At 38.6% G+C, this 19,094-nt stretch overlaps 1 protein-coding gene across 1 annotated transcript; it reads right to left on the bottom strand.

The window, feature by feature from the left end:
• Positions 1-189: 189 nt before the first annotated feature.
• pnp4b (purine nucleoside phosphorylase 4b) lies at positions 190-18,004 on the bottom strand. The gene is made up of 6 exons (XM_027002578.3): positions 17,712-18,004; positions 17,357-17,529; positions 9,686-9,789; positions 4,329-4,504; positions 3,916-4,106; positions 190-2,805 (listed from the first exon to the last, which is right to left on the bottom strand). The coding sequence occupies exons 1-6, from the start codon at positions 17,756-17,758 to the stop codon at positions 2,582-2,584; spliced, it is 915 nt and encodes a 304-aa protein (XP_026858379.3). The 5' UTR covers positions 17,759-18,004; the 3' UTR covers positions 190-2,581.
• Between the last annotated feature and the right edge of the window lie 1,090 nt (positions 18,005-19,094).

The following is a 19,094-nucleotide window of genomic DNA, read 5'->3' as shown; positions in this document are numbered from 1 at the left end:
CCACTCTGTGCCAACAGGTCACGGAATTACTGGAAGTGACCACTCTCTTCTGCTGATTCAGAACAACAAGATTGAAGGATTCCTTGCATAAAATAGAACTAGACTGTTTTTTTGCATTTTGAAATTCTTAGAAAATTAAAGGTTATACACAGTTTTTAATCAGAATTGAAACTCCTTGATCTTTAAAATCCATAATACTGACACACAGCAAAAAAAACCTGTATTGAATTATCATCTATGGTTATGTAAAGTAAGACAAGCTGGACACAAATGGCTACTGTAAAGAGTTAATTCCACCTTTTATGCACACAATGTTTATTAGCAAAATAACTTTTTGAGGACTGCAATGCAGCAGAAAATGAACCGATGGTTTAAGTAAAACAAACAAACAAACAAACAAAAAAAAAACCCATACAAAAACAAACATTAAATCTTTTGTCTTGGGCACATGGTCTCATCACTGGGACACAGAGGATGTGCAAATAATCAAATGGTGTATTATGTTAATATGATAAAACAGCATTATGGGAAATGGTTGTTAAAATTATGGCAAATGAGTAGTTTGGCCACAGTAGAGTAACGTGTCAAATCTTTGCAGGCTAAGATTCTTTTTAGACTTCTGTAGAGGTAGGTAAAGGACTACACTGCTAAGTGTTTAGCTGTCTGGTAAATGGATGGTTAAGTGGGTGTGTTTATTGGGGGTTGTCCTATTTTAAAATTATGTCAAGTTTTTTTCTACTATTAAACTGTCCTGTAATAAGGTATACTAACAATGTGTTGCTTTTTTGGATAATTCCAAATTAAACCACTGTATACTCGATTTGCCAATGTCAAGTATATATGTAACTAATTAAAACTGCTGTTACTTATGTTCCTTATATGTGTTTGCATATAAAAGCATTTCAAAACTATATATATGGGTACCATTAAAATTTACAGTTAAATTTATGGGTACCATTACATTTACAGTTAAAAATACTTTCAGCCCCAAATTGTGACATCCTACCCAGGGTATGAATTTAAAATTGCATATGGTTATTTGGAAGCATTTTGGCTGGGTAAGTACCGGTTTACACTCACGCTCAAATGCTAAAAATTAGACCCAACTGTCTTAGAGCCTTCCTCTCATCAGAGCACATCACTCTTATTAGTGTCACCATCATCTCTTGACAGGCAAATATCCCATTTACTTGACAGCTTGGCAACTAATGATGTGATTAGTGATATAGGGCAGGAAGCAGATCCTTAAGAGACTAGCAATAGTTAACAAACAAAATAATTAACAGAATAATTTAGCAAAATGTAGTTTTAAATTGCTTGGACTAACATTACAGTTATTTTTCACATAGATCTAAGATATTTGTTACAGCTAATAAAGACTCCATTTGATTTTGTCTAAAAAGGCTAGAAATCAGTCAGCTGTAATGGGAATAGGGGAGTCTCACTGTGGAGGATCTTTGACATATTAAATCATTAAGGACAGACTATCCCCTTTCAAGTATATGTGATGGATATTTTCCAGAGTTTAAATAAAAAAAAAATGTTTCATTTCCATTACATGTTAGCATCTAATGCTGCTGCAGAGGGGGACCATGTTAAACTATCCTTAACATGAAAGTAGCCAGTTGCATTTTTCAAAGGCTCCCAGTAATAGATTTCACGAGACACAGAGGGGATTTAATCTCAACTGTGCTACAGTTTGACACAGAATACTGTACAATGTAAGCTTGCAAATATAGTTGAATTTGGCATTCAAATCAGGGGCAACATTAGTCAACATGTAAAATGACTCTAAAAACACAATGATTTCAACTATGTGGTTTTAAGATAATTATAAGATAATTAGCCTGAGTTTTGTGTAACAATACCCAGAGCACAGCTCTCAAGATTCAGCGTCTTCACTGCCCTTCATGTCCAAAGCAGGTCAATGCTAACAGCAGTCATCCCGCTGTGTCCAGTATCTTTGTTCTGTACGTGGCAGTTTGCTCTTCAGCTCAGATTTCTTTGCCATCCACAGTCAGAGTTCCCTGACAAAGCTCAGTTGCAGTGCATCACACTGATGTAATCATGGATTTTTGCTCTTTTGTACTCTTTCTCCCCTACAGTTTATCTGTCTTCCACTGTAACTGTGCTTGATACCATTTTAATGTAACATATAAATGGGACATGTAATATGATTAAAAATGCTGTGTGATATTGTAACATTGTCAGTATAACAAGTGGGACATGTAATATGATTACAAATGCTGTGTGATATTGTAACATTGTCAGTGTAACAAGTACAATTTTTAAAAATGTATTTACATTGGCAAACTTCAAATGGAACATGTCAGTATTTACAGTTTGGGATAAAAACTGACTCTTTGTGTGTGTGTGTGTGTGTGTGTGTGTGTGTATATATATATATATATATATATATATATATATATATATATATATATATATATATATATATATAAATCCCTGACAAGTAATTCCTTACTAGACCAACCTACCTCATGTGTGACCAACACCACATATGCTGTGACTGAAATCTGATATCTTTAGTCAGGTCTGCCATACATGGGTGGGTGAAACATGCCTAGTTGCTGTTGATACCCTCCACCTGGTGGGAGTGAGCAATGAAGGTGGTGAGCACCTTTTGCAGCATCTCCGCCCTCATTTTGCTGATCTGCAGCACCTCCTCGTGGTTGACCTTCTCTTCACGGCTGTAGTCCAAGGACACCTTGTTGGTGATAAGGGATAAGCCGAGGACATGCAGGCCACAGTGCTTGGCTACTGTCACCTCAGGGACCGTGCTCATACCTGTGAGGACATGGGGGTAAGGAGAGTATAGGTTGGAAGGGGGAGGGGCAAACAACTTTAATTAAATAGCAATTAGCTTTCTGGTGAAGACTACCCCATGGGACCAGGCACCACATTTATTGATAAGACAGAGGGCTTCTGGTTTACATTTTTAAGTCTTAATAAGTAGGAATGACTCCATGCTGAACTCCCAGCCAGCCAATGGTACAGAGGCAGTACATGCATTTGTATTGATCATTAAAGGCCTGGAAAGATCCATAACACCAACCTCATAGATCAAGCAGAGAAGGACATGAGGAAATGTTTTTAAAAGGAGCAACTAAGAAATCTAATTTGGGGATACAACTATGCTTTGCATACACAACGAACTAATGTTAACAATATGAATTCTACTTATGAGTGAATTTTTTTTCTCAAAACCTTCATCATACATTGTTTATTGGAGAGCACTGAACATGTGCAGCACTGATTCGGAACATGCTTGAGTTATTACTTAAGGCATCTTGTGACAGTGTATGAACAATACTGTTTAGTTTACTTACGAGATTGCTGTTATGTTTCCCCTATCTGTCAGTGTGGACAAGTCAGGTAACATGGTTACAGGTGATTTCAATGTATAGATTTGGTAGATTAGGGGTGGGTGCCATTTCGTTGCATGGTTGATCAGGAAAGGTATGTGGTAGGCAGGGAAGCTGGTTTATTATTTTCGTTTCTTTGGCACCGTCCACACCATCCATCCATACTTTATGGGCACTCACTAGAATTGTTTTTATGCTCTGAACTATGTGTTTTCGCCATTGATTTTACTGGTACAAGTAAATTGATTAATGCAGAGGTTACTGGTGTTGGTCTCATCCTTGACTATTTCTCACACACACACACACACACACACACACACACACACACACACACACACACACACACACCTCTTTGGCCTGTTACAGCCCTGTCAATTTTGCCAGCAACTGGGGGCATGTAACAGTCTAACATTTTTATTAAGGGCTAATTACAGTGGATGTATGTCAACTGTAAAGGCAAACAGGATATGCAATGACATTCTCTTATAGTTCAAAATGTACACAGGTATGTACACAGGTGCGTCTTCCTTACCTACGGAGTCACTACCTAGAACATGCAGCATCCGGGCCTCAGCGATTGTCTCAAAATTGGGCCCACTAACCATGCAATAAACACCCTCCCGCACAAAGTTGGAGTAGCCCAGCTCCATGCTGATGTCCAGGGCAAGCTTCCTCAGAACTTTATTGTAGGCGTCAGACATACATGGGAAGCGGATCCCAAACCTGAGGCAGACCCAGATTAATGTTTAATGTGAACAGCTTAAGTTCATTGAAATAATTCTATATTACATAGTTATATATTAATACTCTATTATGTTTAATTCATAATAGCAAAATGGTGATCTCGCAGTAGGGCTTAAACCACCTTTATGTGGATACATTTGTGCATTTAATGTTTCTGCAATGAGAAAAGACAGCACTCTATCTCTTTGTGTCTCTTCCTACCGTTCATCATTTGGCCCACACAGTGGATGCTGTCCTGCAAACCCCGGCAAGTTAATGTGGTCCTTGATGACCATAATGTCTCCCACTTTGAAGTCCTGACAGAGGCCTCCTGAGGCATTCGTTACTATAATAGTCTCCACTCCCATCAGCTTAAAGACCCGCACAGGAAACGTGACCTGGATAGAGCACCCACACAGAGGAAACAATCATTCAGCCCTGCCACACAATCTCAGTCATTCTAATCACTTATAGAGTGAATGCATTGGGACTGTGATGAGACCACATAGGGCGAGATTCGTAAAACTTGCTACATCATGCAAAGTGTGTAACATGGTATTTAATTCATATTTATAAAGTTACCATGGCAATACTGTGTCAACTTTCCACTGCACTATATTCACCTGTGCCCTGGGTAAAAGCCAATCAAAATCGACTTGTAGATAAGACTATGCATATTAAAGGCCCATGCCAAGAGTCAGATGACTGATTAACCCCACTCATGATATATATAACGCATATATAACTTTCACCAAGATGGGAACTGCATGGTTGTACTGAGCTGAGGGCAAATACTTCTTCTAAATTATGGCAGGGCAGCAAAATTGTATATGGCCCCAGTCTATATCTGTTTATGGTTTCTTTCTCTAACACTTACATTTCTTGTGGGAAAAGTTTGTGGCATTCTGAGCTCCTGCTCAAGCAAGTCACCTTCCTCTTCCTGTATTCCTACTTTTGCATATTCCAACATTTGCCATCATGATCATTTCAAACAGACCAAAATTATCCTTTTAAATAAAAATTTAAAGTTAACTAAATGGGTGTGTGTGTAGAATTTTGTTGATGACTTGCATGTGTGACCAAACATAGTTAGAGAAAAGATCATCCAATCCACATTGGATAGCTTATTACTGGATCATTTACTGTCAGACAGGTTCAGGTGGTATTTTTGCAGAGCAGTGTTCTAGTATGAATTGCTATTGTTATATGCAAATGAGGACAAAATGTATATATATCACATATATCAGGCAAATATGCCAGAAATCCAAATTTATGAATGAAGAAATGTGATACCATGTATAACATTAATTTGCTATTAATGTCACATTAAATCTGGCAGTAAGTTTTGTGAATTTGGCCCCATGATGCAGAAATTACTATTTCATTTAGGTATACAGTATAAGTTTTAATAGATTCACAGGGAGGTCAAGTGATATGAAATATGAATATTTAGGTGGACATACAAACAAACACACATGGTAGACAGAATATGAAATTCCTGTACTTAAACCCAAATCATATTGCCAGATCAATTCCCTTCCTACACATATCTGAGCTCCAAATCATGTCTTGTAAAGACCTACACACACAAGCAGTCGTCTCCTAGGAGTACCACATTTAAAGATTTAATCCTAACCATTATCTAACACACCTGCATAATATTTCAAATCTCTTCTGAATGTTAATTATCTGAGGGCTGTGTGTGAGAGAGAGATGGAGAGAGAGAGAGAGAGAGAGAGAGAGAAAGAAATAGATTGAGAAAGTGAGTGAATGAGAGACAGACAGGCACAAAAGACTATACAAAAGCTTGGTACTCTAGGACTAGGACTACCTTCACCTAACCTAAAGTCTGATAGTTGCCACCAGCAGCTATGAGTAGGTGTTAAAAGAAGCTTTAATCATTGTAAATTAGGTAAATGTAGGATTGTATACCAAAGACCAATGGGTGACACGGAAAGAATGACAGAATGAGAGAGGGGGAAGGGAGGGAGAGAGGAGAAAGAGAAGCAATGAATAATGATTAATGCACTCGAAGGCTCTATATAGCACAGCTCAATAGAGATGTCACTGTGTGTTAGCTGGAGAAGCTGAGGTACGGGGCCCGCCACCAATAGCACCACCATAATGGTTTACAAAATCTACTCCAAATCAATAAACTCTAAATTAAAGAACACACCTTCAGAGCTCTTTCAGGCTGGGCATTTTCACCATGCATCCCACACTAACCCCACTGACCTCCCATGGTATTTTCAATCAGCAGCTTTATTCTAGGAAATTTGGTAAGTGTGTATTTAGAAGAGTGCATAGTTGGAGTGTTCTCAAGTGAATTATCCTCTGAGTTGTACTTTGTATGCTAAAAAGTCTACATGTCATTGGCCAGCTGATGATTCAACGCTAGAACACTCGAATGAGAATAAGCCTATGAGAAGATTTAATGCTTACTGAATGTGGCATATTAATCATGAGTAGGCAATTATTTTAGTAGAATTAAGCTGAGAATAGGACTTTTAATATGTATGCAAAGTAATTAGAGAAAATGGATATATATGTGTGTGTGTGTCTGTGTGTGTGTGTCTGTGTGTGTATACGCATGTGTGTAGTTCATGTGTAAAAACACTTTCAGGTCCAAGGCTAAATTCCATTTGTGCTTGCTGTATTATTTACTCCTTGAGCAATTTGTCCATAGTAAAAAGTAATGTTCTTCACAAATCACTAGTTTTGCAGCTGTAAGAGCTGTACATAAGAAATCACCAGAAAGATATTCTTAAAAATACCTAAATGATAACATCTTAAAAATCAGCACTGAGCTGAGTAAAGGGATGTGAGTGAAACAGAAAACAGAAAAGCACACCACAGATGGTGATTGTGGAGAATTCGGTCATAAGCCAAGTGCTGCCGTGCCCGAGCTCTGGAGGACACTGCCCTATTAACACAGCTGAGTGCTTGGCTGTGATGTGAAAGGGACTGTGGGTTTGAACCCCATTCCTGACCAACTCTCCTTACCCACACTCTTTGTTTTCTTCTGTCTCTGTAGATCACTGTTTATGCAACAATACCTAACCTGCAGAGGTAATGACAGAATTGGACAACACTGTTTGTTTCAGCTGTGTAGCCCTGACTGCAAATGAAAAATGGGGTCAGTGGAGGCTAGGCAAGCTGCTATCCAACTAACCCCAGCAGCACATCTCTCCCCAACAAAGACATCACTTAAAATAAAGTACAAGGCATGTGTGTTTCCACAATGTGGGTCTATATAATGGCCTATCTGCACGCAGTGGGTAGAATGATAAACTGTAAATGAGACAACTTACATGGATAACACTTCCTTATTAATTCTGAGCACAGAGGGTAAATTACAAAAATGTTTAAAGCCAATGAACACAGCTGGGGGTGTCTTCTAGTCTGACCACTCACTCGCCTAAATATCTTCCAGTCTGATCATTCACTCATCTAAATACAGCAAAAGTGGAACAGAATTGTGTCTGTCAGATCTAGAATGTCCTAATGATTTTATGTTGTTATCAGTGTTTATGGTAAAGATTATGACAATGATTCATCAAAGCTGTGCAATGCATTCTGAAGCACTTTTAGCATGAATTGTTTCTGGGTGCTTGTGTCAGATTAGTGGTCTCGCAAACCTTTTCTCATATAATCAACTGCACTTTCCTTTATAGAAGTTTCACCAACGCTTTAAATGCACTATTGAGTTGTGTAGATGTATATCCATATATATGGATCAGCTTTCATAACTGTGGCAACCAAGTACAAGTACTGGCCTTAGTCTCTAATAAGAGGCTAATTAGAGAGGGTGTATTAAAGAATTAAGAAATTTTAGACATAGATTCAGAAGTAGTTGCTAGGAGCATATGATGACCATTGCACACCACCCAGTGATTATGCTCAGTGTTAATTCACCATTGTTTTCTCCGTGTTTTTAACATAATGAAACTGTATCTAAATTTCTGAGTCTCATCAGTCTCAGCATTTGTTCCGTGATAACATTTTGCCTCACTCTTTTCAGCACCACAGTATGTAATAGTGCTTCAAGCTGAAGGTATTTACCATAATGGTCAATTGAAAAGCAAAGACTGAATAGGCCAGGCGACTGATAGATTTAATGCCTTAGCCTTCCATTAAGAGTGAAGTGCTCTTGTCCAACTTCAGAAGCACATGGTGCCTGTGGTGTCTGATTGTAATGCCTTGTGTCATGCTGTCAGAAATGCAATTACTATGGCAGTTTTAGCACAGTGCTGAAGGATGTACATTCCTCAGCAGTTTAATGAAAAGCAGATCCTTGGCACCTTTTATGACAGATAAATGATTCTCCTGGACAGGTGTAAATTCCAGTTCTCACCTGTCAGACAACACATGGTAAGCAGGCCTAGGATTCAAAGAATGCATCCTGTAAATCTCAGCTGTGATAGAAATCAGAATGCAGAAGAACATAGATCTCACTGCCACTAAATACAAACTGAAAATTAAACCAATGAGGCTAACATTTTAAACTATTACTCAACTGAATATTCAATATTATATAACTGGAGCAGAGGGTGGGTCCTCAATAGTCTGAAAGCAATTGTACAACTAATTGTTAATATTCTCATTTTGGTTTTCTGTTGTAAATGTGGATTTTGAACGTTTATGCTGATATCTTGCCATGTTCATCATACTTTAGTGTGCATGAGGAGGTGGAGTATATTTATTTTGAGTGTCAGAAACTCCATTACCCAAGTCTCTGTTTAGCCACTGTGGTTTGTGACTGCGAAAGATAAAAGTTAATGATCCATACAGGAATTACCAGTTCCATTATGTTGTATGGACAGAAATCCTTTTCCACTAATTCATAAGGCCTTGCTTTAAAAAGTGTATCCTACAGGGATAAACGCTCCCTCTACCTGCATTTCATTACAAGCAGTGGGGAAAAAAGTGCCAGTAATTCCCGTATTCACCTGTTGGTTTGTATATTGTCCAGTAGCAGCAGATCATTTAGATGCTAAGAGATATCACTAATGCTCACAATATAATGGGAGTGAGGTGGGGGGCGAACACATGTGCAAAGTACCAGCGACTTGGACTTGAGAATGAGCAGAATCCAAAACAGGGGAAGACATAGCAAAAATGATAGACAGGACAATGTAAATAAATGACTAGTTTAATAACAAACACCAGGAACAAACCAAAAAGATAAGAGGACAAGTCAGGCCTGGAGTGAGGGTGAAATCTTTATCTGTAAGGATTATTATGAGAAAAAAGTAGACACTGACAGTAAGAATAATGTGAAACTTTCCTGATGTGTGAAACCACTTTTTTGGGCATTTTGGTCTATAGTTAAGTAATTGGAAATAGCTAATGTGGCTAGCTCAGTGGTTAAGGTACTTGACTTGTAGGTTGCTGCTTCAAGCCCCACCACTGCCAAGTTGCCACTGTTGGGCCACTAAGCTGAGCCCTTAATGCTCAATTACTCAATTGCTTTGGATACGTCAACTAAATGCTGTAAATGTAAACATATAAAGAACAGGAAAACTGCTCTAGTGGACATTAGGACAATGAGACATGGTATTACATCAGTCTTAACTCACCTGGCACAGTGAGTAACCCTCATATAGATGGAATCTTCCCTGCATGAAGACACAAGACTTGTCTTTCACATAGCCAAACACAAGGCGCCCGTCATGGCCAGGAACTACACAGAAGAAAGAGACACAGAACTGCTTGTTACTCTTTGGGCTATGCAGGTACCAACACCTGTCCAATGAGTGCTGACATCACTGCAAATGCTCAGTGCATCTCAGAGTGCCATATGATGTTATCATATATCCTGAAACTACATAAGAAGTGCTAGAACTTCTGATCACTGTTAAGCAAACCTTTTGTTTGTTTGCATTATTGGAAGAAAGTTAAGGAGACCTACGCAGGTGTCATGGAGAGATTTTTCTCTTCTCCAGTTTAGGTTCAGGACAAATGAAGTACACAGCACAGCAAGTATATTAAAAATCTATAGTAAAGTTTATTACAAAGAATCCATTATTTGTAACAAGTAACAGTTCAGTCTCGAGAAAAAAAGATAAAAGCTACTATTTAGTTGTATGTGTTAATCTTAATCTTAAATACCCAAAAAGTTTGCAGAGGAGGAACCTTCTCACTATGTATGATTGGCTTGCTAGAATTCTCTTACTCACAGTCTCTCCATGGGCTCCCAACTGGTCAGCTGCCTGATGAAGCTACAGTAGATAGGACTTTTGTATTGGGCCAAACCGACCTCAGTAATGTCTTTGCTTTCCTCCCTTGTCAGCATTATGCATATTGCTCTTAGATATGTGGTGTAATTTTGATATGAGTGGGATCTATAAGTTTCATTGTTTCTTTCTTACATCTTGGAATATGTTTACCTGATTTCTCCCTGATAGCAAAGGGCACAGCTCAGCACAATCCCAGTGCCCAAGGCCACCTGTACTCACACATGCATAGTCAAGTTTGGTGTTGTAAAGGCCCGGGTGCCACAGGGCAAGGAACAGGATGTACAGAATTGCTCGACAGAGACAGACATTTATTGACGAACACTGAAGACGACATCGGCACTCACCAGTAACACAAGTGGTGAACACAAACACAGGCATTGAGATGGTGAAGAGAGGCACTAATGTGAATATGAACATGAACATGAACAACAACAGTGAACAATGAATTACAATAACACGCACTTTGACAAGGGTTTAAATACCTACAAACATGACAAGATTAAACCGATGCAGGTGTGTGCATAACATAGGCATGGTTACAAACACACAGTTAACGCGGAACTCCCACTGCACGTGGTGGGCCATACCATACGACTAGTGGAAGGGGAGCTTTCCGTGACCGGTGTTCCCTCTCATGTCACATAATGAAAAATAGAAATAGATTTTTATATTTGTCATGGGGGGTCGGCCTCTCCGCAGGGGAACCATGGCCACTCGCCGTGATACCCACGGTAAACACCTACCTCGTTCCCAATCACCTGCCTACTAACCCAGTGCACCTGTTCTTTGTCCCTCCCGTCACCTATTTCAACCCTATTTTAAGATAGAAGTTTCTTTTAAGTGCAATATTTAACATAAAACTACTAAGTTCTGCAAACAGCCCAATAATGGACAATATAAAACATTTATAAGAAAATCCCCACCAGCCTACAAAACCAAACTGTCACCATAATTGTAACACCAAAGAGCAAGGTTATCAAGACACACAGAGGAGGCAGACAGAGGAGGTGTGCACAGTGTGGGGGCCATATGAGGACCTTCAGATTATGCTGACCCCTGTGTGAGGGACCCCAGAAATGTGTGAAGCATGTTGGGCAACCTAGGATGGGAGAAGTATGGTTGGAGGATGCACGAGAGACGCCTATGTGCATGGAGTACACAATTTCCAGTTGGGGTGTGCTGTCACTACGGTTGAGTATGAGCGCTCACTGCCATACTAACAAGACTAATAAGAACACTGCCACAAAAGGTAATAGAGTATGTAACTTACAATAGAGTGAAGAACCTGGTGTGTTGCCAATTGCATTTTGTCAAGGAAACCTCTAAGGTAAATTGCTCTGATAAACAAATAAACTGTATTTTTCAGTACAAAATGATACATCAAGTAACCAACACCTTTGAATGCCATCCAACAAAGTCAAGAGAACTCATTTCAATGTGTACGGCTAGTGCTAAAGATGATTTAAGGCCCAATAATAAAACAGGTTTTTAATTTAACTCCTCTATGTGCTACAAATTCTTAGTTTGTGCTATTGGACTCTTTAGTTTTGTCAACCTTATCCTTCTTTAAAGTGACTGCCATAATGTTTTCTGAAATTCCGGTCACACAGTAGCTTCAAAACAATTTGCAACAATGTCATGTCACGTGACCCAAATACTGCATGCTGAATGGATTTCTCTGGTTATGTTCAAGAACCGTACTGTGGTTTGAGGTTTTCTGCTGTAAAACGTGAACTTTTAATGTCTTGACAATGGACAATTGTGCTTTGTGTTAATAACTTGGAAGCCAGCTTTTTTTTTTTTTTTTTTTTTTTTTTTTTTGCAAATGAACTCTTCATATATTTCTTAGTCCTGTGTCTCCTCTTGGTTCAAACCAATATACTTGTGTGTTATGACTCAAGTCTGGTCAAAGTAGATACATTGACAGATTAGATTAATCTTTCTTGAATGACACTGTGAGGCCTATGGCTTTACACTTAGTGTTGGTACTGATTTTACATAATATGTTCCTTCCAAGAATGTTATCTGGCGATGCTTGTGCATACAAGAGAAGTGCCATTATTGTTTGACCCGTAATTACCAGTACATGTGATTCAGTGAAATGGGCAGTTTGAGAAGTCCCGAGAAGCCAGTTGATTGTATAAATTTAGAAGAAACCTCTACAGTTTGTATAAGCTTGTTTATGCAGAAGTAAGAACCTAGCTTCAATGAGACACAAATATACACACACACCCCAGGAATACAGCCAGTCAGCAGAGAATACATACACTCTCTCACATACACATCCTAAGAATGCAAAACAGACCATTAAGCTGGCCATGTCACATATACAGATATGACCAGCACAGAAAAAAAAAAAAACCCTTCACTAATTCACAGTGATTAATGCAAAAAGTCCAAAAAAAAAGCCACAGACTAACACAACATTGTTTAGAATACACCCATTAACAATTCAATAGTACAATTACTAAGTGTAGTTAGAACATTTTTATGCTCATACATTCACTTTCACATATCCTCATACAACCAGATGTGAATCTAATTTTTAGCTACTTTACAACCCAAACAGTACAACAACCATCTAACACAACACAATGACAAACATTTAAAACAGCACACAAAAACACAAGACCTTTATTGCAGAGAATACTAATTCTACCCACTACAAAACCTGAATAAAGCCTCTATTGGAGCAGAAACTATTGACCTCCCAAAGGTTCTCAGAGGTCAGGAAATTTAAACCACCTGATTTTGTATGCTTAAGACTTTTCGCAGTAAATCATGGAACTATCTTCCGATCTTAAAAAGCACAGAATTATTTTGTTTTGTTTTAAACTGTGGGTTTGATGCCAGGGATTTTCTCAATATATACATAGACAAAACAAAATTTAACCCACTGGGTGAATCCACATGCCTTTACTGGAGTTAACTCTCTTGAACTACCAATGGATTAATGGCTATACACACCTGATTTCAGAGCACTATTCACAGACCAGTCACCAAACCAATAACATTTTTCACCTTGTCTGTGTCATGTACGTCACCTGTCCTCAGATCAGGAGAATGTCACCATGCTTTAAAGCTTCAATATGTAAGTATACCAGCAGACTGCAGTGACATGGGAGGCAGGCTCACCTAATGCAGAATTTTTTTAAAAAGGCTCTGCTCACCTATTTCTATGTTGGCCTGTCAATTTCACAGCAGCACACCATCCACCCATAATGAGGTCTTGCTTTACCCTGGCTAGCTTGCCAATTTGTCACAGAGAGATTTTTCTCTTCTCTAGTTTAGGATCAAGACAAGTGAAGAACACAGCACAGCAAGTATTTATTTAAAAAAAAAATCTATAGTTAAGTTTATTACAAAGAATCTATTCTCTGTAACAAGGAACAGTTCAGCCTTGAGAAGAAAAGCAAGCATTTAGCTGTTTATGTTGATCTTAAAAGTTTGTGTTAATCTTAAAAGGTGGCAGAGGGGGAACCTTCTCACTATGTCTGATTGGCTTGCTAGAATTCTCTCTTGCTCACAGTTTCTGTGTCAGCATTATGCATATTGCTCTTAGATATGTACTGTAAATTTGATATGAGTTGGATCTCAAAGTTTCATTGGCTCTTTCTTGTGTCTTGGAATATGTTTACATGATTTCTCCCTAATAGCAAAGGGCACAGCTCAGCACAATCCCAGTGCCCAAGGCTGCCTGTACACACACATGCATAGCTCTTTTGGCGTTCCCTCTCAAGTCACATTATGAAGCATAGAAATAGATTTTTAGATTGTATAAGTATGTAATATGAAAGTAGAAATTTATATTCTGGTTATTATTGCACAGATGAAAGCCAGAGATAGTCTATTCGGCTGCTATAGTAAAACGCCACTTTAACGGTATGCTTGGACTAACTCAGCTAGTTACTGTGACTGGTTTAATCTGCAGCCTTCGTGCTGTAGATCTGCGATCTGTTCTTTGCAGCATATGTACACAGAGCTTCTCGGCATTGTTTCACATTTGCCAAGCTTTAAAAAGCCCAGAGTATAATTAATCTGAAACAATGCGCACAACGCACGTTTCATTAAAAGGTGGTGCAGTTTACCCTTTACTTACTCGCATTGCTTGCTCTTTATTAACAGAACTTGCGTCCCGTTTCCCCTGAGCTCTGCAACTCGCAGCATTCTGATGACAACGCAGTAGAACACCCAGCCAATCGCCAATGTTTCAGACAATCTTCATCACCGAACTATTAACTCCCACCGGTTACCAATTTAATGTGTCTATTTAAACCTGCCCTAACCATAATATACTTTGCGTAGTATTGCCGATTGATCCTTCCGTGCATACAGAGCGTTATTTCCAGTTGTCTTATTGTATTACTGATATTTTTCCGATTATGCGCTTCTGTGATTTGTCTCCCTTATTATGCTGTCTTTCTGGATTTCGACCTGGACTGTTTATACCCTGTTTGTGATGCTCTCTGGCTCTGTTACCTTTATGATTCTGGTTCTGACCCTTGCCTGTATTTTGACTACCATGTTGGATTATCCTTTATCGATTAAAACCACGTCTCATTTTAACTGCGAGCGTCTGGCCTTTTCTGAATTATAGTTCTATGTAACTAAATACACAGACAATTGCTTTAGTTGTGTTTAAGACTAGATTTTATGTATTAAAAAATGTTTCATTTGTTCACGCGTTGTTTATCATATCACTCAAAGCCACTAATGCTTCTAAAAATAATTTACTTCCTTCAGAAACCTTAGGGGACTGATTACTTCAGACTGATTGGTTATATATAGTTTTGAGACCTGACACCTACACAACTGTTAGCAGTTGGAACCAGCCGGACTTGCATATAAGGTTCCAGTCAAATTGAACCTACTGCTCAGACAATGGCCTGTATATGGATTATGCTGCAATTTCAGAGGCAATAAATGACTGTGTAAAGCACTATGCTGTGTAACAACCTTATGCGACCCTGGCCCAAACAAGACATTAGAACCTTGTGTTCTAGAATGATCAGTACTCAGTATATATATCTCAGTAGCCTACATTGCATGTCACATAGAGTTGTGTATGACTGAGCACACAGATGTACAGATACAGTTTCAGGCACCTAAATAGAGCATGCAACCCCTCCTATCCTTAAGACTCTTGTACAAAAACACAGTTTTATGTGTTGCCCTCAGACTAACATGACAAGACATATGAATAATGATGAGTTGGTATACTGTGGCCTGAAGCTGTCTGTCTGACAAAGTACCTGCTACTGTGCGACATTTACACTTTGCTATTCACCACTCACAGACACCAGTGAGCGTTTCCTAGAGCAAAAGCATATCCATCTAATGACACGTTACTCAGCAGAAATTGGCATACACCAACCAGAAAGAAAAAGCAAGTAGACACTGTATTTGTTTATGACCACTGCTGTCATAAACCTTTTTTGGCAGTGCATTAATAAATGACTAGCAGCTCCACTACTTGGCATTTTTGTTTTATTCATTCAGTTAAAAGTATGAAAAATATTTAAAAGTATGACTCACACACTCATGCTTACTGCCAATGTCCACAATAAACATCACTGCAAAAATCAACAGCATGTTGAAGATTTTAGTGAATCTGCTATGTATTAAACCTGCATCTTAGAAAAAAAAACACATTTGAATGACATGCAAGAAATGGAGGGCAGTTAATTGCTATAGTCAGGGCATATTTGAATACTGGATCACATTGGCCATGCATGGCCAGCTGCAGTCTATACAAATATAACCTTGAATTCTGCTTGCCAGGATTTGCTCAGCCTTCAGATATGCTGTGTAATGCCATAGCAGGTGAATAGTCGTGCCTGCTTCCCCAGCAGCTGCATTTCTAGTGTGAGCGCTGATGGATAGGCTGAAGAAAACTGGGGGGTGGGGGGAGGGGGAATAACTTACAATTAATTTTTTAAAAAGGTCCCAAATAAATGAGTATATTAGCATTTTAATCAGCACTAACTTGTTATTTAACAATTTCAGATTGGCAAAACAATTGCAATAATGAGAAGTTTTACTATTTAAAACAAATGATGTAAAATCCAAACAGCCCTTTGTTAAATAACCTTGATCTTCACTCTCAGGTCAACTTTATAGGTTCAAAATTGACAGTAATTATAGTGAAATGTATTACTAAAATACAGCTCAAAAGATATATTGTTTACATATGTATCAAAGTCATTATCACAGGGCCCTCTATAGGCCTCTATTAAAGTAAATCTACTAGTGAATCACTAGACTATATCATACTTAATAGATCAATTTTCCCCAAGTGCTTTTCCCTTTATTTGAACTATTCATTAGACATAGTGAACCTCTTTTAGTGATCCATTATTTAATTAATGCTAAAATGAAGCAGGCACACATGTGCATGCAAGCATGCAACACGCGCACACACAGACACACACACACACAGACACACACGCACACAAAAACAGGTGGCACAAATATCATTTGGTGCATTTGAACACTTATCAAGATTATTCTCTTCACGACATAAATATTTAAATATGTCCAAGATATCATAATAAGAACCCCCTCTGGCAGATATTATGGACTATTTTTACCAAAGTCATTATATTTTATTCATGGGCAGTAGTTATTCATTCTCATGAATTCACAATTCATTTTACAAGGAGCTGGGCACAATTTGTTAACCACACAGCACAGCAAAGGGCAGACACAGCCTTCTGCAGTGTCTGAGCTTCTACAACCTACTCACACGCTGCCTGCTGACAGCTTTACATTGTGAATACAATTTCTTTACTTTCACATGTGATTAATAATTGTGACATAAAACATCAGTTCCATCCAGTGCATTTTATTATCACTGCCATCTGAAATCCAGAAAGCATTGGAATACACTTGATTTTAGACTGCTCCCTTTATCATCAGTCAATAATTACTCAGAATTGCATTTCAAAAAGGGCTGATGACCAAAAATGAATTGGGGCTGCAGCCCTTATGTGTCTCAGTGGCCACACTCACCTGTGCTCACAGGGAAACTGGGGATGTCCTCATAATGGAAGACCTGCTTGTTAGAGACACTCTCTGCAAGAAGGCTGAGTCCTGAGCCACACACTACTGCTATTTTGGGCCTGTGTCTAGTCCTGCTTAAAAGCCACTCTGTGGTGAGCTTGCACTCATCAAATGAGCAGCAACTGAATTGACAGAAGAGAGAGTGTAGCCAAAGTCAGGACAGAACATTACTATACATTGACCAATTTGACTGTGTATACTGTATACACACAGTATACATCATCTAAAATAAAACTGACACTTTGACAATAAAACAATTACACAGATACACAGAAATGTAAAATAAATCGAAGTTGAGCTTTACCATGGGTTTTCTCTGCTGTGCATGACTTCAAGCTGTGGAAGAGACATACAAAGTGCTTGGGAATAAGAGAGTTGGATCTTGTTACAATATATAACACACACACACACACACACACACACACACACGCACACACACACACACACACACTCTCTCTCTCTCTCTCTCTCTCTCACACACACACACACACACACACACACGCACACACACACACACACACACACACACTCTCTCTCTCTCTCTCTCTCTCTCTCTCTCACACACACACACACACACACACACACACACACACACACACACACACAATGAGAGATAGAAAGAGAGAGAGACATGGAGACAGAGAATACAATAAAGCCACTCAAGCGTCTGCCTGATGTCTTCCCATTGGCTGTCTGTGTGGTGGGAGTGGATGTTTGTATAGTTTTTCATGAAATTTGTTGGAACTGTCCTTGCTTTTTTACCTGTGACATGTTTTTGTGTACCTTGCTAATAACTGACAAACTGATAAGCAATGTAAATTTCAATCATGTAATATTCTGTCTTTTAAGACAGTATGTACTGTCTATACTGTTTAAATTAAGATGTAATTGTTTTTCCTGGGCTGGCTGGTCTATGCATAGTCACTTCTTGTAAGTGCAGGCTGTGATTACATAGTCAGAAAGATCCATTTTTAGATTGTTTTTCTAACACACGGATTTAATCCACTTAGAGATCACAGAAAAGACATTGCAGAGAACTATAAAAGTATATAAAATTGTCAGATCAGGAAAATGAAGAGATTGTTTGTGTAGGGATGGACATATAAAGTTCAGTTAGCCCCTCCACACATGGCTTGGCAACAAACCAGGCTGGCCTTCTTCCATGAAGGATCAATAACCTTCCCAGCAAAACTAATTCGTTTGATTCAAGAAAGAGATTTAAAAAGATAGTAAAAGTGTTTTTGTAATTTTGACCATAAGATTTCTTTGACCACATAACTAAAGACTTAGACACCATAAAATAAAGAAAAGGGTTAACTCTGGCTTTTATGGCTTTAAATATGGCAGTTTTGTATTATATACATCAACCTACAGAGATATGAGCCAGTAGCTATCCAGTAGCTACTGTATGGTACTGTAAATTGAGCTAATGACTGCCAATTAGCACTGTACAAAATGCTCAAGGATTAACATAGGCTTGCTATGCACTGGCCATTACAGGATGTAATTACCCCTTTGGGGAATGCCTGCAGCAGGAGCCTAAAAGACACTGGAAATACCAGTTCTATTATTTGCGTGCATTATTTGTGAATTTTAAGTATTCAGATGTTACTGCATGCACCAATAACTAGCATGTCCATTTGTTTACTGACATCATAAGTGCTTATGCCCAGCTGTGTGAACTAGC

The sequence above is a fragment of the Electrophorus electricus genome, chromosome 14 (assembly GCF_041902795.1).
Source record: "Electrophorus electricus isolate QZ-2024a chromosome 14, ASM4190279v1, whole genome shotgun sequence".
Classification (NCBI taxonomy): Eukaryota; Metazoa; Chordata; class Actinopteri; order Gymnotiformes; family Gymnotidae; genus Electrophorus; species Electrophorus electricus.
This window is presented reverse-complemented; position numbering and strand designations above follow the sequence as displayed.